Below are 21,790 nucleotides of genomic sequence, written 5' to 3'. Positions count from 1 at the left end.
ACTGACTCCCTAGACACCAGTGTTGTCCTCAAGGACATGGTCTTTGAAGGTAAAGGACTCCCAGAAGTCATGGAAGGGTGCCAAGCAGAGAACACAGTGCACTCGAGGGCAGGGGTGCCAGCCGGTGGTCACTGGGACACAGAGCACCGTAAATTTCCAACAACAGTGTTCTCATGACTGCAGGAGTCCCGCCTCCAACAGGTGTCCTCCAGCATTATGGTTGGGTGACAAATGCTACATCTAGACAGAACCGTGCAGGGGCAAGAGCCCCACCTCTTTTTTGGGGACAGTGAGGGCAGACTGCTATGAGACGTCCAAGATGACTCTGAGGCCTTGCTTTTGTGAGACTACACTGACCTCTGCCCTTTTTTTGTGGGATCTTACCCCTCCCCAGGGTGCACAGGGAACACCAGAGACCACAGAGCAGACAACTAGGCTCTTACAAACTACATATTTTTTTGAGACAAGGTCTCACTCTGTAGCCTTGTCTAGCCTGAACTCACGATGTAGACCAGGCTAGCTCCAAACTCACAGATCCACCTGCCTCTACATTCCCAGTACATGTGTCACCAACTGCTCTTTGAAGGCATCTCTGCTTCATTCTGCACCTGCTCATGCTAAGCCAAAGGAGGCAGACAGGGAGTGTCTGCGAACCAGGGACAGCTAACCTAGTCTACCCTCTTCTAGGCTGAGGAAACAGAGATTACAGTCTGCTTTTACATCCTCTTTCAGATCTCCAAGTGTCTCAAAGTCATCAGCCACTGTCCTAAACCTATAGGCACCTTAGATCTGAGGAACAGCCCACCCTTGAAGACACAGTGGGATCTCAGAAGCAGGATCAATCATCTCATGAGAATTAGACTCCCTTGGGGCACCTTTATAGAACCAAAATGGAGTAGTGATCATCTAGGCTACACCTTGCCCAGGACTGTGCCCAAGCTTAACCTCTGCCTTTGTCTTGTGAAATCACTGGAGATTCACATCAGTATCCCAGAAACTGCTAATGCTTACAAATGGCAATTGTGGTTAAAGTCCTGCCCCACATTTTACTCATTACTTTCTTCTTCCTCCTTTGAAGTGAGTGGCCAGGCCTTATAAACCAGGACAGAAATGGATCCATCAGTGCATTCAGTGATGTAGCACAAGGACAGAACACTTGCCTCATGTGTGCAATGTGTGAAAACCAAAGGAACCAGACCACCACCAGCAGCAAAAACAAACAAGCAAGCAAATACTAAAGTTAGCAATATGCCTGTGGCCTGGCTCACATTCCACAGCACTAATACAGGGCAAACAAAGCAAGGTCCATTCAGCACGCCCTAAGACGCAGTGCCCCTAACTGTGATTGTGTGTATTTGTGTGTGTGTGTGTGGGGGGGTGCGGCTAATGGCTGCAGTGGCTTTTACTCTGCAAAGGCACAAATCTGAGAACCCAGGCACAGATTCTCTGTTCTTCACTAGCCTAGGACAGGGGCTTTCTGTCACCATCTCCTATCTATAGGGCCTGCAGGACAGGATGAAACCCTGCAGCAGGGATGGCCCCATATAAGGGACTCACAGCAGGACAGGTGGGACTGCATCTAGCCCCAGAGCTTGGTTTTCCTACTTTATGACATTGAGAGCAGAGGAGGCTCAGGCATTTTCTAAGGTTTCAGTAGGCCATTTTAAAGGAGTACTAATAGCAGTACCACAGATGTGTATAAGCAACAGGTGCCTGGTCTCAAAGCCCCCCTGCTCTACCTGCACATCTTCAGGGCATGCTACCATCGGCTCAGCCAGCTGGCTTGGAGGTCACTGCAGTGGCACCTAACACAGTGGCCTCCATTTGTACCAAAGGGACAAACCTCTGGGTACCTAAGTAGTCCAGCTAAGCTACAGCCATTGTCACATCAGCTTGCCTGTGAGTCAGCAGGGGACATGTCATACATCCAACAAAGATGCTGTCCTTCTGCTCATACCCTGTGCAGAGCCACTGACAGAGCTGAAGAGGTCTGAGGTCCAGGGTAGAGAAAGCAGAGCTCAGAGCATCCAGGCGCTTACTTTAGAAATGCGCCATCTCCTGTGCCTTGTTGCCCCTCTCCTGCCCAACACTCGGCCATCTTAACAGCAGCTGCTTCTCTACACAGGGCAAACTCTGCCAGGCCTTGTTTTCTATGTCTTCTACCCACAGTTCGCTGTACTTATGATGAAACCTTTGAGACCTTGAGTTATAAAGGCAGAAAATGGCCCCAGGGAAGACTTCCATTTGTGGCAACACCTAATTGCATTGATATTGCCACTGGCTTCACAGACCAAAGGTTCAGCCCTAAAAATCAAGATGGGGAACTGCTTAGGCTGAAGACAGTGGACAGAAGTTAACAGGCTGAGGAGAGCCACTATCTGGGCTTGGGGCTGCACCAGCCCATCTATTATGCCATGTTCCCAGTATCTAGACACTCTGGATTGCACTTGCTGGACAGGTGGAGGAGACACTACTCAGATGCCACTCTACTATCAGAGGGCAGGCCTCTCCCAGCTGGCAGGTGTATGCCTGGGCCAACCGCTTCCCATGTAACAGCTTCTATTCTCACTGGCAGGGAAGCAGAGGGTGCTCTAGTCTAGAAGATTTCATGAACATTGCACCTTCCCTGCTGGGCTGTGTCCCTCAATTTCTAGGACCTATCATTTGGGAGTGTGCTCCACACACCTCCTTCATGGGCTTCTCTTCACCTACTGACATCTCCCAGGTACAGCCACGAGTCCTTTCCTCTAAGCTACTCTGTCCTCAATGACCTTACTTAACTCAGGATGCCAGGTGCCTGCACATGGACAGCTCTTCAGTTTATACCTTGTGCAGGCTTCTGTCCTTGGGCTTTGGATGCACTACCTGCTCTGCATGAATGTCCAAAGGCCTCACAAAGCCCATCTCCTGCATCTCCAAGTCACCATTTACTCAATGTCAATCTTCACGCCAGCAATGTAGCAATGTACTCTCTCAGCCATGCCCAGCTCTTCAGTACTGCATTCTAAACACACCAGGGGCTGACCGATGCACCCACCCCTCTCACTTCCCCAAAGTCATCTTGCTTCAGCCTCAGTGATCAAACTCCTCCCCCAGTGACTCCCATCCATTCCCTACACCACAAGCTTTCCTCGCACTGGCATTTCCACTCATAGGGCCTTTGTACCTGTGGCTTACTCCTCCTGCATCTGCCTCTGAGGGATACAGACCGTGTCCCATTACCTTTGAGGGCTTCTCTAACCACAATAACATATCCATACCAGGCCTGTTCCCACTTGTCTCTGAAGCAATCCCCTACTGGTATGCATGACCCCCACCTCCAAGCTCAATGTCTGTGTCTCTAGCCACAGGTGGGGACTTGACTTGCCTTAGCTCTGCCAGCATGCTTGGTATGCATCAGGTGTGCAACTTGCATTTGGTGGAAGACAGCTACTATTCTGGGCTGTGTTCCTGGCCAGCCTGGGCTACTACACTGACAGATCCTAGGGCAAACTAAATGAGCCTGGTCCTCCTTTGAGTACTAGGACTAATTTGAACTCTTTGATTCTATAACTGCGTATGTATGTAGTTTCCTTTTTTTTTTTTTTAAGCAAGGAAGATAGCTGCTTAAACATTTCTAATTTTCTCATCATGTTTTGTTCATTTTTTTTCAGTCAAAACAACAGTTTGAATCACAGCAGTCCTGTGGGTAATGGGAAATAAAGATTTTCCCTCTTGTTCGTGGTAATTATTTATAATTACCAATCAATCAATCTAGTATTCATATTCCCCTCACTGTATCCCCCATGGGATTAAAAGGAAACATGGATTGCATGATTAGAGTACCTACTATGTGCCTTCCACAGGCATGGCACTAATGTTGCAGTCCCATACAGTTGTGTTAGCATTTCCATGTTTCGGGCACACATGAGGATGTGAGAGCGGCACACAGACAGACTGAGCAGATGAGCCCACCATGGCCTCACTGTTACCCATCTTATGCACTCCTTCTCTGCCATTAGAGAATGAAATGGCAGTCAGGCCATGGAGTGTGTCAAATGGGATTGAGGGGGCTATGCACTGAGATTGAGGGGACTGACCCCAAAAATCAGAGTCCTGAGAGAGGCCCACATCAGCCCTTCACTGTCAGATAGTGACTATCCCAGACTGTCCCTGGTGTTCAGAAGTGACTTGTGCCAGAGAAGGTTCCCTTTCTCACTGTAGTGGTCCAGCAGCCATGGATGGTCTGGAAACTACAGGAGCCAATGAAGAGACCTGGCTGGGGACCTAAGGGCTCCCTCCCTGCTGACCACAGTCCACATGGGTGAAAATCATGGGTCTGAGGCTGCCTCTAGATGGACTGTGGCTGCTTCTTTCCCATTTGACACACTCCATGGCCTGACTGCCATTTCATTCTTTAATGGCAGGGAAGGAGCCCCCCCAGGACTAGGACCTGAGCCGTGGAGTCTTTACATCCAGGCTGCAGCTCTCTGGCTATGCACTCAGTCACATCCCCAACAGGTTTCCCATTTTCCCACCTGTGCTGAGGGGTGACTGGAGGAAGTGAACCATTATGAGTAATCCCCAGAGTTACCAGAAGATGAGTGGAACCCACCTCATGGCTGGCTGAAGAAGTCCAAAGGACCAATGGCTATCTCAAGACTATTTCTATGGCACCATTTCTATATATATGTTCAATCAAGGCCCTGGTATGAAACTTGTCCTCTTGGGTAAGAGCTAAGAGCCCAGGAAAAGCAACTTACTAAAGGTGACCAGAAGGTTCCATGCCTCTCCCCTGCCAGCTCTTTCCAGCCGAGTATGAGGACACACCATCATAACCCTGACCTCCATCAACTTCTTTACCTCCTAGGCTTTAGGGAGAGTTTTGTATGAGAAACAGCCTGGACAGCTAACTGACTTAGCTCACCAGATGTAGCCTGAGCTTATCTCCTACTGTGGCTGACTTTGCCACTCAGGCTGGAGGCATGTTTGAAGGCCTCTTCTTAGAACTTTAAGACACGTCTTACTCTGATGGGGTTGGTGACTCTGCCAAGGATGGTAAGCCAGGCTGTGTGGGCATTCTATATATGCTAGGAGGCTCAGCAGGGGCACAGTGCAATACGAGGCTGTCCTGAGCTCCTCACATAACCTGTGAGAAAGGATCCCTGGCCCCAGTGCATGGCGTACTGGCCCCTTCCTCCCATATCACTCCTGCTCAACCTGTGAATTAGTATGGGCTGCCTGACCCTCCTCCTTTGCCCTAAATGTGATTCAAGGAGAGTCCACCAAGAGACCAGTCAACTCCAGGGCCTTCTAGCCTGACATCTGAAGAAGGAGCAGTGCTCGGACTTGGGGACCCCAAGACCTAGGACTGATGTTTTCTGCTCAGCAGTATCAAGGCAAGAGTAGGTATCTCCTTGGTAGACCAGTGAGATAACCACTCATGGTCACCCTAGACAGCACATTTTAAAGTTGGGAGGGAAGGCTGTATGACTACCTGACCCACAGACAGAAAAGCTCTCACCAGGATGGGGCAGCACCATGGTGAAAGGAGGCACCTCAGTGCCCAATACCCGTGTGCTCTCACCATACCTCTGCTATTATAGGAAGGTTGTTACTTCTTCTTCTTTTTTTTTTTCACTAACCCTAAATTGGATAGAGGGTATTGTGCCAAAAATAACCTAATCTGCTTCCCTTTCTCCAAACTGGATTTTCTGAGGCTCCAATGTTTAAAAATAAAAGCCACAAAGTAGGGCAGGCAATTGTAGTAATATCTATGCTGCCAAGCCATATCCTTTGGGGACTAAAGTGAAACTCAGAACACAGAAGCCAGATTATAACTGCAGTCAGAATGGCACCCTGCAAAGGCACACATTTGGTGGCATTTCTTTCAAGCCTCTGAGGTCTTTGTGACTCAGCCGCATTTTACAGGTAAGGACACTGAGGCAGAGAGTGAGCCAGGCTATGAAGTGGCTATGAAAGGTCTAACATCTGACTGCAGGTCTGTGCAACCAAGTCTCGCTCTTTCTGCATTCACATGGCTGCAGTGTGGCATGGCCGGAACTGCACCACTGCAGTCTGTAGTGAACATGCTTGCTCTGCCCCTGATATCTCAGAATGCCATACACTCTCTGCTCTGTTTCTACAGAGCTCAGGAATTCTGTGTACATCCCTACTAGTGACACCAGCAGCTGTCACAATTGCAGCTCTGTGGTTTCTGCGCAGCTCAGCCTCAGCATGCCAACTGCCAACAGTGTCTGCAGAAGGGGAAATGGAGGCACACAGCCTGTAGAGCCTGTAGGCACACTACCACCATGTTAGCGAGTAGGCACAGCCTCAGGTCACACCCAGCCCAGAACCCTCCATCTCCACAGATGCTGCTACTGAGCCCTTGAAAGGAAAAGGTGCCAAGTGGCTCTACCAAGTGGCAATGGGATGGCTGCTTCCTGTTGTATTTGTAGGTTCTCAACCTGCCTTCCCAGAACAAGTCAGTGAAAAATATCTGCAGCCCTGTCGCAGCAAGAGGGACCCAAGCAGCTCTATTCCTCTTCCTCAGGCAGCAGCCTACCACCACTCCTGAGCGACACCACTCCTGAGCGAACCTGCTGGGCTGGCGAATCCCAGGTCTTGATGTTCTCAGGCCATTTAGCATACTTTGGACATGCTGGACACATAGGGACATGAAAGGGCTATGGCTCCCAAGCAAGCCAGCTAGGAACAGCAGGTCAGGTGCAGTGTGGAGCAGACATCTGAGGCCAAGCTCCACAGTAATGCCAGACCCGAGTTCCTCACTGCATCTTCCTCAGCCTCAGTTTCCAAACCTTTCTTTCTGAAACCTGCACTACTTGAAGTGCAAGCTGTGGTAGGACCTAGGGCAGTGCCAGGCAGCTGCCCATGGGCATCACTTGGAAGGGCTGCAGCAGGCACAGCTTGTACCCAGGGAACTTCCACAGCCACATGTCCCCGCCAGGCTTTCTTCTGACTTGAGTAAGAGAAAACCTAATAGAAACCCTGAAGATGGCAATGGTGAACTGGTAGAGAAGCAGAAAGCGCTCAGCAGCTTGCTCCGCCCTTGTGCTCCCAGCTCCCACACACCAGCAGCACACTGCATTACTTCATTCTCACACTCATAACAGCAACACAAACACCAAAGGGAACAAGTGGGTCTCAATGACCTAATGGGAAGAAGCCCCAACCTAGCTCAGGGCATCCAGCAGGGTGAAGAACACATTGTTTTTAACACCTGTCTCACTTCTGTCTATGGAGCCCACAGGTCTGCAGATAGCTTTACAAGACCCAACAAGCTTGCTCAGACCATTTCAACATGGCAACCAAAGGGTCCAGTTTCTGTATACACTATTCACTGCAGAATGAGGGCTTCCCACATCTGCCCGTTGAGAAAGGCCTAAGCTGGCCCAATCCCTTGGTGCATTCCTGCTTTCCCTATGTTGACCCTGATGGCTAACTCAGGACACTGTTACATTGATGGGGTGGCAGGGATGCCACCACAGTTGTGGCATGCCACCTGCTCTGTGGGCCTCTGCCAGTTTGGCAGCCTAAGAGCGAGCAGCTTGCTACTCTTGATGCTCTGAGGCTGTGTGTTTCACAGCTTGTTCATACAAAGGAGAAACTTTGGAAACACTCCCCTTCAACCCTGATGGTTTCTTCCCAGCTTCCCCTCTGCCTGGCCAGTGCTACATTCTACCCTGTCTCAGGGCCCAACACTGGCCATCGCTGCTTTGTTTCCTCCCTCTTTCTTTGGATACCTCCACAACCTGAGTGACTCCCAAGTCAGCTCTTCTCACTAGTGTCCTGGGAACCTGCATCCCAAAGAAGGATGCTCCAAATCCCTACATGAGAGGAGTCTTCATGATTTCAATTCCAAAGTCAGGCTTAAAGATTGTCCCAACAAAGAACTTGTTCTTAGATTATCCTTTATGTTTTCCATTCATTATTATAGCAACTCACAGTGACCAGTGCAGTAAACAGGCAATACTAGCTTGGGCTGGACTGACATAGCAACAGTCTAGGGTGAATTCCTTAGGCAGAGAGGACTCCAGCCAATACCATGCACTGCTACAGTAGTGCGTGCCATGCCTACCTCCAAGGGAGGCTATGAGCACACAGACTCATGCTTCTAGAGTGCGCTTTCTTACAGCTCCTGTGATACATCCTATGCAGATAAATACACTAGTGTTTACTGTCTTTGCAAGCATGTCCCTTTGTTTGTCATTTCACTCAACATCTGCAAAGGCAGGATGAGCAAACGGGGAAGAATGAAAATGGAGAGGAGGAAAGAGAAATATGAGCCTCGCAACACAATGGCTCAGGAGGGCTAGGTGCAAGGCTAACAACCTCAGGCATTGTCCAGTGCCTCCTGACTAGAGATCCAAGAACAGACAGGAGCTACCCAGGTAGATAATGGGGATTGGAGTGCTGCAGAAGGACAGAGTCCAGCAAAGCAAGCCATGATCCTCTGCACCCCAAATGCCAGTGCAGTTACACTTATTTTTAAACCCTCTCCACTTGGGGCCATGTAGCTTGTGCATTAGTGATGCCCTGAACAGCTCTGAAGTAATGAGGACTGTGGAGCCTAGAGGGCACTTGATGATCCAGCACACCGACTCAAGATAAAAAGTTCTGAGTTGTACAAGTCAGTAATACCTTTTGAAGCAAAAAGCCTCCATGTGGGCTCAAGTGGGCCCTGGCAGAGCACCCAGCAGCCCACTGCGACCCTGGGCTAAACTTAATTGCTCTCTGGGAGAACATGGCTCTTCTCAGCAGAAACTATATTTAACAACGTTTGGAGTAAAAGCGACAGTGGGTGGAGAAACATGGCCCACACTTCTGCTGAACCTCCACATAGGGGTCTGTGCTGTGACCTACTTTATTCTGTCTCCCCCCATCTGCCCCTCCCAGGGGCATGGAAGCTTCCGATGGATGAGTTACACTGCAAAGAAATATTTTAATGATAATATGTTAAGTGCCAGCCTAGCAAATGACTGAAGCCATGTGATGTGCCGCCCATTTCCTCAGAGAACTCCCTTCCCTAGCATAACCCCCCCCACCAGGATCAGAGCAAACCTCTGCAACGGGTCACATTCCTTGGGATCCACCAGGAGAGCACAGACAATGTGGGGCTCCTGAGTGGTCAGTGAGAGCAGCTATCTTTCTTCTCCCTACCTGGAGGTGGGGACCGCAGCACTCCCTCCCGTGCGCCACACTGGCACAGAAGCCAGACTTGAGAAGAAATGCTCTCCTCCTGTTGTTCTACTTTTCGCCTCAGCAGTGGGTGCTGCAGGCTTTGTTGTCAAGGGAGGAAACAGGCCAAAAGTGGGTACATTCAACCTCCCAAACACAATACAACAGCATTGATATCTGGAAAGTATATGTGGCAGCAGGCTCCATCCAATACCAGCTCCAAGACTGCAGAACCCTGAGAACTCAGAGGCTCATTCAGGAGGGAATTCACCAGCCAGCTCCTCTCAGAAGCTCTGATCAGCCCTGATCCCTGCTCTATCTCCAGGTGGTACAGGCTATTAGAACAGGAAGTAAACCAAGTCTGGCTCACAGAACAGATGGACAGGCACATAACATAAGCAGATGTAGAATGGATGACAGCAGCGTGGGGGACAGGGTATCTCAAGTCCATCACCTGTGTGGAAGGGCTCCTAGAAGAGTGGTCATGATCCAGGGCCACACCTTTGAGTCTCTGTAGATTTAGGCAGGCCCTGTGAGTGTGAGACTGGAAGCATGTGAGAAACCAGCCAGAGAACCACATGTGTGCCAGGGAGGCTGGGTCAGCATCTAAGAGACAAGAGGATCTAGGGGTACAGAGTCACCAGTGCTCAAAGCTGAGTATCGTATGGTAGGGACAAGTCAAGATCAATATTATGTTCAAGAGAAGCCTGGCATTATTTCAATGTCTTAATCTGATGTATTTAGTTGTTTTACAATGGCAACTGCTTCACTTAAAAACAGACAAGAAAACCCCATTGGCTGCTCACATTGAAAGGATTAGGTCTATCCATGGGCTGTAAGTTTACCAACCATGTCCCCAACATAGGTGAGGGCACCATCCTACCCAGGCTTCCCAAGTGCTGGAAGGGGCCCTGAGATCAGCTATGTCTCCTCTCTGGTTGACTTTTGCTTTTCCATGTTAAAAAATAGTTCACATATGTAATCACACTGCTATAATCTTGAACTGGGGTTGGTATTTTAATGGCACCTTCACACAGTTCCACCAGTAAAACAAGCACAGCAGCCACCCAGTGAGAGTCTAGAGGACAATGAGATAAGGCAGGGGCAGCATGGGGCTGGCCCAGCTCACCGCGACACTACCTTAGGAAACGTATCTGTGGACATTCACTCACTAGACAGGACCGTTAAGATCCCAAGTCAGTGTCTAGAAAAAAAACAAGAAGCAAGCTGCAGAGATTTATTAACATGATGCCTTAAGGGATTTATTTCTTTAGTTAACAAATCCATATATGTGTATGCATGTGTACTCATGTGTGTGTATGAGCATGTGTGCCTGCTTCTGTGTATCTGTCCATTTGTTTGCACACACACACACACACATCTGTCTGTGTGTGTCTGTGTAGTGTGTCTGTATGTATGTATGAGACAGTATATATGTATATATGTGTGTGTGTGTGTGTGTGTGTGTGTGTGTATGTGTGTGTAACTGGAACTCTCTGGCACGACTCTTCATTAAGGATGCTGGTCTTCTATAAGTAACACAGAAAACATCTTGGGGATCCCTGCCAACATGTGCAAGACTTGGCTGAAGATCACCTCTCTGAACCCCATAAGAACAACCTGGAGCTTTCACCCTGCAATTTCACTTACTCACAAGACAGGAAAGGTAGTTTAATTTGCAATTTCAAAGAAAGTCAAAGGGATAAGGCTATTTAGGGTTGACCAGAGTCTAGCATGGTGCTTACTCAAAATTCCACTTCCCCAAATCTTCTGCTGAAATTCCATTGTTCTTTAAACCCACAAAATTGGACCCTGTGTTCTATGTGCTAATCAGGAATAGACAATTTCTCTCTCTGCACTGATTGGCACTAACAGCTGTACCCACAGTCCCTGCTGGACACACTGACATATAGCTGTCACAATCCAGCAACCCAGCATACAGGAATAAACGCTGGACTGCGGTGGGGCTGGATTGCTGGAGCCAGCTGGGGACCCTGGTGTCCTTGGGGACCATCCTTCTCTCAGATTCCTTTGCCACCAGTCCTTCTGGGCCTGGCCTGGAACTCCCTTATAAAGCCCAAACTGCTGGGGCTCAGAGGAAAGGCTAATTCTCAACAGATACCAGGCTAGAGCTGCCTGAGAGATGAGCTAGTGCACTTCGTGTTGTAACATGGCACGACTAATAACTGGATAGTGGGAAAATATGGTGTCCCAACTTATCTCTGTAAGTAGGAGAAAAGGCATCTTTCAATACACAATGCATTAATTAGACATTAGGCTTTTCACAAAACCTCAAGAGAACCAAAACCAATGAGTGACCTTCTCAACTACAGCAAAAGGATCTCTCTCTGTGTGTGTCTGGTCAAAGCTCAACCTGGAAACTCTGGGCATATCCCACAGACAGATTAGAAATCCACCCATTTCTAGCTACAGTATCACTGTGTGTGTAAACAGCCCAGGCACCTTTTTGCACACTGTTTTAAAGAGCCTCAGTGGGAGGACACTCTAATTTTGTCCCAGCAAATAATACAGACTCAGAGAAGGGCTTCTCAAGTGAGATTCTCAAACCCACCTGTGGAGACCCACAGGCCTTCCTCTGAGGCTTCTCACACCTAAGACTTCCACCATGAGTGTATATTAAAAATAGGATCACTACCTCCCCACACCTGGAGACCATGAGAACCACAGGATTTCATGATCTTAACTCAATAACTCAATAACATAAATGTTGCAGACAATGAAGACATTTGGAACAGAGGGACAGGGCACCACTCCAAAGCACTGTCTAGATACATCTACCTAACAACAGTGTCAGAGTTGTGGGTGCATGGAACCAGCAAGCAGAAGCATCATGTGGTGTGGGACAAGTGAAGAGGAAGCTGCCATCGTCTCGGGGGCACAAATGCCAGGTCAAGAAGACAACATTGTCTGTCACAATAATAGACAGCTCTGAACTGTCATCTTTTTCTAAAGGCATGACATGAGAACCCCTCTTCTCTATAAATTAAATTATTTTTTTTAACTTTTTTAAGACAGAAAAGGATTTGAACTTAATTTTAAGATGATGTATAGTGAACATGGAAGTCAAAAAGTCGCTGGTGATGAGAATCAAGAGCTCTTTGCTGGGGTCTACACATTGCAAACTGAATGTTTCATTTTGGGAGCACCAGAAACTGAAAAAAGAAAGGCATCTTTCCTTTGGCCTGAGTCTACCAGTGCTGCAAACAGTTCACTGGCTAAAGGCACATGCTCCCAAGCCTGATGACCTGAGTTGAACCCTAAGGACCCACATGGCGGAGGGAGAAAAACAACTCCTGAAAGTTGTCCTTGGCCTTCCACACATGAGCTGTGTCACACAATACACATGCACACACAAGTAAAGGTATGTAATAAAAAAATTAAACTCAGTCCTAAACGGAGGACCATCAAGGATGTTCATTCAGATGCTAGGTTGGTAAGGTCCAGGGTGGAATTTGTGTTTCAGCACCACCGACAGCTCCCAGGACCCATAGCTCCAAAGCACCTGGAAAACTGCACAGAGGAGCAAAGGGAGCAGACCAGTGCCCAGGACAGGTACTCACACAAAGAAGGGCACCAGCTGTACCAGGGTCTCCTTCTTGGGGTTGGCAGCAAACTCAGGCACCATCTGGATGACCTTGTTCATGACGCTGCGTAGGTAGCTCTGGAGTTGTTTTCTGCGCTCTTCCACAAACTTGGCATCCTAGGAACACAGGTAGATGGCGTGCACTCAGTATACTTGCTTCCTAAGCTCAGAGAAGATCTTGTCCAACATGCACCCATCAGGTGACACTGGCAGAGGGGCTACAGTAGAGAGTGGCATGCTGGCTTGCTATGCACAAGGCTTTGTTCCATCTCCATCCTCCACTGCCCAATGTAGGGTAGGCATCAATGAAAGCACCAGCTAAGGGCAAGCCTATGCTCAAACGGCCTGCATGGTTTCACATGTGCTATGAGAAGGATGACTGGGATAGTATTTTTATTAAGCATAGAAAAGGCGGCCCAATACCTGTGTACAGTGTGCTTCCAAGAATGACTGAGTGAGTGAATAGGTCACTAGGTATGGCTATTATTTCTTGGGTGCCACAATAGTCCAAGTGTGGCATCTGAGACCAGGGATAGAGCAGTAAACACAAACCATGGTTGCACTGGCTCTGACAGAGCTCACAAAGACAGCATGAATCCATCTAGTAACCACACAGGTGTACAAGGTTATCAACCACACTGCTATCCTCTTTAGTACATGCTTAATTTATCTTCATATATTTTCAAAATATGAATCTGTCACTGATTACTAAGGGTTCAACATGTGGCTAAAGCTGTGTGGTGCAGCCCTGAGGTGGGCACAGTGTCCAAGTCACAGTCGCACCTGGGTGTGCACTGGAGGCTCAAAGGCTCCACACTCCTCACTTGGGCTTACTCCAGCCTGTGTCTGTCCGGCCTTTCCAGGCAGAGTTAGCTCTCCCAGACAGCAGCCTGCACCACTGCACCTGTGCTTGGAACTGTGCGATGATCTGATGTTTCCCCTTCATATTCCCTGCCTACACCGACTCCTGCCCAGGTAGGTCCTAGCTTATGACAAAGAAATGTGGGCAGTATGGATGACAGCAGAGGCCTTTCTGGGCAAGTGGTGGCTCTGTGTGGAGAGAAGGCTGTGGAGGGGCAGGGACTCATAGCCTCAGTCTACGATCACACACACAGCTCTGCTGTGTTGCCTACAGCAGAGCTCCACCCTTGCACTGGACCATAGAGTGTTGCCTACACAGAGCTCCCCCGAGCCAGAAGAGCTCATCTCAGCAGGTCCACTCTGCCCACTGGGGCCTTGGATGGGATAGTACCTAGACAAGCAAGCCTCCTGGTGCTCCGCTCTCCAGCAGAAGACTCCCAAACAGCCTGGGGTAATCATGAGTGAACAGGATGCCTGGTGACAGAAGACTGGCTTATTTTCATAAATCCATCCTTCAAAGAAGATAGGGCTCTGCAGTACTGGACACACTTAGTTACATATATTACTGTGGTTTTTCTGAGACTTCAGTTTTACAGTACCATGTGTGTGCTCTGGGAAGCCTCCTCCAGGAACTGTGTGGGAGGAAGAACTGGGGAGAATCTACTAGCAGGGCTTCCCGTAGGCTACCACAAAGGCAGCAAGGTCTTCTTGTTCATGAGTTGCCCCAGTGTGCAACCCTAGTGCTGTGGGCTGGATGGGCATAGCCAGCACTGCCTCAGGCCTAACCTCCACAGCCTGGTGGGATCAAGATGGAAAGGATCGTCCAGCCCAAGCCAAAGCCACTTGACCTGCGCTCACTGGGTCTAGATGCTAACTCTGCCCCTTGCTGTCCACATTAGGTGATAAGATGTTGATTCCTGAGAGGGGTGATGGGTCAGGTGAGGGTGAATGGACCTCCTCAGGCCTGGGTTCTAATTTGCATGAGAAACTCCCAAGGCAAGCTTGAAAGGCTCTGCAGCAAGATGAGACAGGAGCCCTGGAAGGGACTGCGGAGAATTCTGGGCTTGGACAGAGACACTATAGCCACGAGAATCAGAGATGGCCCTTTGTGGCACACAAGTAGCTTTGCTGAGCCACAGAGCTCAAGGAGGGGAAGTGCCCCTACGGAGGCCAGGGGACACCCCACATCCATTGAATATCACCTGAGCAATGTCCGCTTTTACCTAGGTCCTATAGGCAGCAAAGACTTGGCAGATGGGGGTTTCACCTGGGGGAACTCCCAACTCATTCCTAGCACCCATTTATCTTGAGAGCCAGAACCTGGGAACCCACACTGTCTTAATAAAAATCAAATCCAACTGAGTGGCAACCATTGTCTAACTGCTTGCTCTCAAGTGTGTGTGTATGTGTGTGTATGTGTGTGTGTGTGTGTGTGTGTGTGTGTGTGTACCATGTGTATGTGTACATGTATGTGGGGACTAGAAGACTACAGAAAATCTTGGGTGTTGTCTCTCTAGACATACTGTCTGCCTTGCTTTTGAGACAGAGCTTAGGGATGGCTAGCTGGCCAGGGAGCCTCAAGGAGCCTCCTTGCTCTGCCTCCCTAGTGATGAGTTTACACGTTTGTGCCATCACACCCATATTTTTTCTTTTTTAAAGTTAAGAGTGCTAAGCTATTTTTCTTTATCTGATGTTACTTTACAGAATGAACTAGCTCCCTACCTCCTGACAGATGGTTCAACCCCGAGCCATTCAGAGTGAGCAACAGTACTTCTCAAGTCTTCTCTGTGCCCATGCTCCCCATAAGCTGTCTCCTTACAAGACCAGCAAGACTGCTGACAGGATTGGATGGGAAGAAGTAGACAGCAGATAAGCAGGGACTCAGTTCTTCAAGGAGCAATTGCAGACCCCTCAGCTCAGGAGACAATCCTCAACCTTCACTGGAAAACCCTTTTGGTGTTCTCTCACTGACAAGCCCTGCATTCAATTCACAGAAGTCTTACTTCCTCCTTGGCTTTTAGCCACAACCACTTTCTGTGTGGACAGAGGGATGCTGATCACCTCAGTACCAAAGTAGACTGTGTAACCTTTGACTTATACCCATGGGCTGCCTAGACCCATGAGCTGCTACTAACAGCTCTTGCACTGGCTCGCAGCCTGCATATCCATACACCATGTGACACAGTCCGGGAGAGTGCATATCTGCAACTTGGGAATGCTACATAGTCCTCTCTGTAAACACTGATGCCTTTACTTTATTACAAAAGTGTCCCAGGTATCCCCACTAACTCTCACCTAATGAAACAGTGGCTTCCTAATTTTGGCCTTTACACCATGCACTGCTGAGGAATTAAAGCCAGGGCCTCACGAATGCATGCTACAACCCTAGCCCATGCTAACATAGCCATAGCTGGGTGTGGCAATCCATTCCTATAATCCCAGCATTTGCAAGGCGAAAGCAGAAGGACCAGGAGTTTAAGACCAGCCTCAGCTATGCAGCAAGTCTGAGGCATGCCTGTACTACATGAGACTTTATATCAAAAACAGGACAATAAAATAAGTAATGAACAATTATAGCCACTTGATACTTCATTCTTAAATACTTTGTATATAATTCTAGAAAAGTAGGACATGTTTCTATGTAACCAAACATCATTATTACCTCCAACAAAGAAAATGTTCATGTGCTGGCATTACGGACCAGTGCATCTGCCATGGTAAAGTCTGCATTTCCAAAGATGCCTGCTGCTTCTGGAGGCTTCTGTGTTTCTCATTTTGTTTTTGAGACAGGCTCACATTATTATACACCAGTGTGGCCTTAAACTTGTGATCCTTCTGCCTCAGCCTAGAATCCTAGTACTGAGGCCATGGATGACTACCCTAACAATTAGAATGGACGTGTCAATCCAGGACCTCAGCCAGAAGCTCTCCCAAAGGTTGAGGGGCAATGTGGACAGGTGGGGGTCAGTCCTTCTTGTGAAAAAGTCAGTCCCCACCATTTTTACCATATGTGTTGTCCACAGACAAGGTTTGACCCACAGGCTGTTTTGTGTGGACTGAGCACTGAAAAGATTAAAGCAGGAGAGTTCTTAAAAACCCAGATCCCTGGCTTCCCTTTCAAACCCAGCAGCCCTGTTGTCTAGTCTTCACAATGCCTGCTGGCCATTCTCCTGCCTTCCCCTTCATTGGTGTTTCCGCCCCCCTGCCCCAATCCTAATCTCACACAGGTTGAGCCTTGTCTGTCTAGTTCACCCTGCATCATAAGATCCTCACATGGTGTCTAAGGGAAACAACCTTGAAAAACAACTGGGTGAAATAACAAATAATATGGGAGATACATCAAGAAGGCAAGACTGCCGGCCAGAGAGAGCTATGTGGAGGCCATGGAATTGTCCACAACCAGGTGAGAAAACAAACAGACCCAAGAAGGATTGGGGGAAGAAAGCCAGGCTGGTGTGGAAACAAATCCTTGGTTCTAAGGGTTGCTGGACTGGAGGGCAGAAGGCAAAAGACTGGTCTGTCAGAGCCTGTGTGTCATCCAGGGTATTTGGGATGGTAACACAGGCACATAGAGCCAGCCCTTAAAGGCCCAAGAACCTGATTAATTCTGATTGTGCTCCTAGGGTGGCAGCCAACATGCAGATTAGAAGTGATGGGGCTAGACAGGATCCTTCCAGTTTCCACCTGCACCCAGAGCTGATCCTGTGCCATAGCGTTCCTTACTCAAATACCACCGAGAGAGAGAGCTGGTCTCCCAGGGGTGGACATACCTGTGAGCACAGGTAAGACCACCACATCTGCTCAGAGGGACCCAGCCAGAACACTCAGGTCACAGGAACCAAGGAGCAACCTGGGACAGAATCCTTTCAGTTTCCATCTGCATCCAGGAGTTGACCCTGTGCCACAGGTCTCCATACCCAAATATCACGGGGAGACAGCAGGTCTCTTAGGAGTTCTGACATACAGGCTTTCAAGAGAGACAAGCCACAGTCAGAGACAGCAAGACCATCTAACACCAGAGATAACAAGATGTCAAGAGGCAAGGGCAAGAACATAAGCAACAAAAACCAAGGCTACTTGGCATCATCAGAACCTACTTCTCACATCACAGCAAGTCCTGGATACCCCAACACACCTGAAAAACAAGACTCTCACTTAAAATAATATCTCATGATGATGATAAAGGATTTTAAGAAGGACATAAATAACTCCCTTAAAAAAATATAGGAGAACACAGGTAAACAGCTTGAAGCCCTTAAAGAGGAAACCAAAAAATCCCTTAAAGAATTGCAGGAAAACACAACCAAACAGGTGAAGGAACTGAACAAAACCATCCAGGATCTAAAAATGTAACTAGAAACAATAAAGAAATCACAAAGGGAGATAAAAATGGAGATAGAAAACCTAAGAAAGAGATCAGGAGTCATAGATGCAAGCATCACCAACAGAATACAAGAGATAGACGAAGAGAATCTCAAGGGCAGAAGATACCATAGAAAACATTAACACAACAGTCAAAGAAAATGCAAAATGCAAAAAGCTCCTAACCCAAAACACCCAGGAAATCCAGGACACAATGAGAAGACTAAACTTAAGGATAATAGGTATAGAAGAGAGAGAAGATTCCCAACTTAAAGGGCCAGTAAATATCTTCAACAAAATTATAGAAGAAAACTTCCCTAACCTAAAGAAAGAGATGCTCATGAACATACAAGAGGCCTAAAGAACTCCAAATAGACTGGACCAGAAAAGAAATTCTTCCTGTCACATAATAGTCAAAACACCAAATGCTCAAAATAAAGAAAGAATATTAAAAACAGTAAGGGAAAAAGGTCAAGTAACATATAAAGGCAGACCTATCAGAATTATAACAGACTTGTCACCAGAGACTATGAAAGCTAGACGATCCTGGGCAGATGTCATACAGACCCTAAGAGAACACAAATTCCAGCCCAGACTACTATACCCAGCAAAACTCTCAATTACCATAGATGGAGAAAACAAGATATTCCATGACAAAACTAAATTTACACAATATGTTTCCACAAATCCAGCCATACAAAGGATAATAGATGGAAAACGCCAACACAAGGAGGGAAAACCACACCCTAGAAAAAGCAAGAAAGTAATCTTTCAACAAATCTGAAAGAAGATAGGCTCACAGACATAATTCCACCTCTAAGAACAAAAATAACAGGGAGTAACAATCACTTTTCCTTAATATCTCTTGACATCAATGGACTCAATTCCCCAATAAAAAGATATAGACTAACAAATATGTAAACAGTACCCAGCATTTTGCTGCATATAGGAAATGCACCTCATTGTCAAAAAAAGACACTACCTCAGAGTAAAGGGCTGGAAAACAATTTTCCAAGCAAATGGTCCCAAGAGACAAGCTGGAGTAGCCATTCTAATATCGAATAAAAGCAACTTTCAACCAAAAGTTATCAAAAAGGATAAGGAGTGACACTTCATATTCATCAAAGGAAAAATTTACTAAGAAGAACTCTCCATTCTGAACATCTATGCTCCAACTGCAAGAGCACCCACATTCATAAAAGAAACTCTACTAAAGCTCAAAGCACATATTGTACCTCACACAGTAATAGCTGGAGACTTCAACACCCCACTCTCATCAATGGACAGATCAAGGAAACACAAACTAAACAGAGACACGGTGAAACTAACATAAGTTATGGACCAAATGGATTTAACAGATATATATAGAACATTTCATCCTAAAACAAAAGAATATACCTTCTTCACAGCACTTCATGGTACATTTTCCAAAAGTAACCATATATTTGATCACAAAACAGGTTTCAAAAACAGATACAAGAAGATTGAAATAATCCCTTGCATCCTATCAGATCACTAAGGATTAAGGCTGGACTTCAATAGCAACAAAAATAATAGAAAGCCCAAATACACATGGAAGCTGAACAACACCCTACTCAATAATTTGATCAAGGAAGAAACAAAGAAAGAAATTAAAGACTTTTTAGAATTCAATGAAAATGAAGCCACAACATACCCAAATGTATGCGACACAATGAAAGCAGTGCTAAGAGGAAAACTCATAGCTCTGAGTTCCTCCAGAAAGAAACTGGAAAGAGTATACACTAGCAGCTTAACAGCACACCTAAAAGCTCTGGAACAAAAAAAGAAGCAAATACACTCAAGAGAAGTAGACAGCAGGAAATAATAGAACTCAGGGCTTAAATCAACCAAGCAGAAACAAAAAGAACTATACAAAGAATCAACCAAACCAGGAGCTGGTTCTTTGAGAAAATCAACAAGATAGATAAACCCTTAGCCAGACTAACAAGAGGGCACAGAGATAGTATCCAAATTAACAGAAATAGAATGAAAAGGGAGACATAACAACAGTAACTGAGGAAATTAAAAAAAAAATCATCAGATCCTACTATAAAAGCCTATATGCAACAGAAGTGGAAAATCCAGATGAAATGGACAATTTTCTAGACAGATACCAAATACCAAAGTTAAATTAGGATCAGATAAACCATCTAAACAGTCCCATAACCCCTAAAGAAATAGAAGCAGTCATTAAAAGTCTCCCAACCAAAAAAAGCCCAGGACCAGATGGTTTTAGTGCAGAATTCTATCAGACCTTCAAAGAAGACCTAATACCAATATTCTTCAAACTATTCCACAAAACAGAAACAGAAGGAACACTACCCAATTCATTCCATGTACCCAAAGTTATGCTGTATATTCTCCCTTGGAGATGGAACAGCTTCTGTCTAATCAGAAACTTTTTAAAATTTCCTTTCATAGAGGACTTCATAAGAGATTTTTTCTACTTCTATCATGTTTAATGTTCCAAATAGAGTTTTAAAAACTGGTTGAGTGCATATTACTTTTAGCTTTAGAAGATATCATGTATATTTAAGAGGGATATAACTGTTATAAATTATTTTGATGACTTAAAAATGTTAATACTGAGTTGTATATTTTAAAATAAGTTTTATTAATTTAATAAAAGAAAGAAAGAGAGAAAGAAAGAAAGAAAGAAAGGAAGAAAGGAAGAAAGAGAGGAAGGAAGGAGAGAGAAAGAAAAGATAGATAGATAGATAGATAGATAGATAGATAGATAGATAGATAGATAGATAGATGATGAGTTAATGAGTTGGTGTTACCCATGGGTCTGCTGCTGTTTATAAGTGTATGTGTCTGAATACCACTATCAATTATGGGTGGAGCAGTTCACTGAGTAAGTAGGGCACACAGGGATAGTTTAATGGGAGTATGTATTCCTTCCAAAAGGCCCATTTTACTTCAAGCTTCAGAAAAGACGGATAGCATTAAATTAGGCATCACTCTAAATGAGGGTGGAAGTTAAGTCAGGCTGTGCTCAGAATGCATGCTTGGGTTCCACCCATGTCTGGGCAGTTTCTAACGTGGCTCTTCTCCTGCAGGAAAAGCTCCACCCTGCAGCAGTGCCTTCCCAGAGGAAGTCACTGTGCTTCCTGTGCTTCCTCATACTCTTACCAGACACAATCTGGAATCTCCTCAGAGCAGTAGGCCCAGGCTGGCTGGAGTGGCAGACAGGCCAGTCCTACTGAGAGGCAGCAGCTTCAAAGTCAGATCTAAAACTGGTCACTGACCAGAGAATTTACAAACCTTAAAGAAGCCTGTGTTGGCCTCCTATGCCCATTCCAGTGCCCACCGTGGTAAACACTGGCACTATTTTACCTAGCCATCCCTGCCTTCGGAGCACAAAGGAAGCCCAAACCGCCTAGCATGTCAGACATTAGACCAGAGTCACAGACAGGCAGATTATGGCCAATACAAGGTGACAGGACCGGCCCTCATGAGAAGGGCCAGTTTTGAGGCCCTGGATCCTAGGGAGAAGGCCCACTTCTACAGGTGGTACTATGAGGTATCAATGTTATACACGACTCCTAGAGTTCACCTCTACAGAATATGGTGTTGGGGTTTGAAACCAGCTTTGGAAGGCCACAACCCTCATTACAAATCTCTTGAACATATGCACAAAGATATTGACTTATAGGAAATGAATGCTGCCACAGACAGTGAGCTGAGCACCAGCCCAGCTGGGATTTGATAGAATCCTTTCCACAGAGGAGCATCCCTAGCCCAGCTGGGATTTGATAG

General features: G+C 46.7%; 1 protein-coding gene across 1 annotated transcript in view; it reads right to left on the bottom strand.

Annotated features, from left to right (window-relative positions):
• Snx29 (sorting nexin 29) overlaps positions 1-21,790 on the bottom strand; it is a 460,893-nt gene that overhangs the window by 6,152 nt on the left and 432,951 nt on the right. Inside the window, exon 20 of the mRNA XM_031364585.1 lies at positions 12,762-12,901. Within this exon, the coding sequence (XP_031220445.1) occupies positions 12,762-12,901 (140 nt within the window). The remainder of the gene's footprint in view (positions 1-12,761; positions 12,902-21,790) is intronic.

This window comes from Mastomys coucha, unplaced genomic scaffold (assembly GCF_008632895.1).
Source record: "Mastomys coucha isolate ucsf_1 unplaced genomic scaffold, UCSF_Mcou_1 pScaffold12, whole genome shotgun sequence".
Taxonomy (NCBI): domain Eukaryota; kingdom Metazoa; phylum Chordata; class Mammalia; order Rodentia; family Muridae; genus Mastomys; species Mastomys coucha.
Note: the sequence above shows the minus strand (reverse complement) of the source record. Positions and strands in the feature narration are given on the sequence as shown.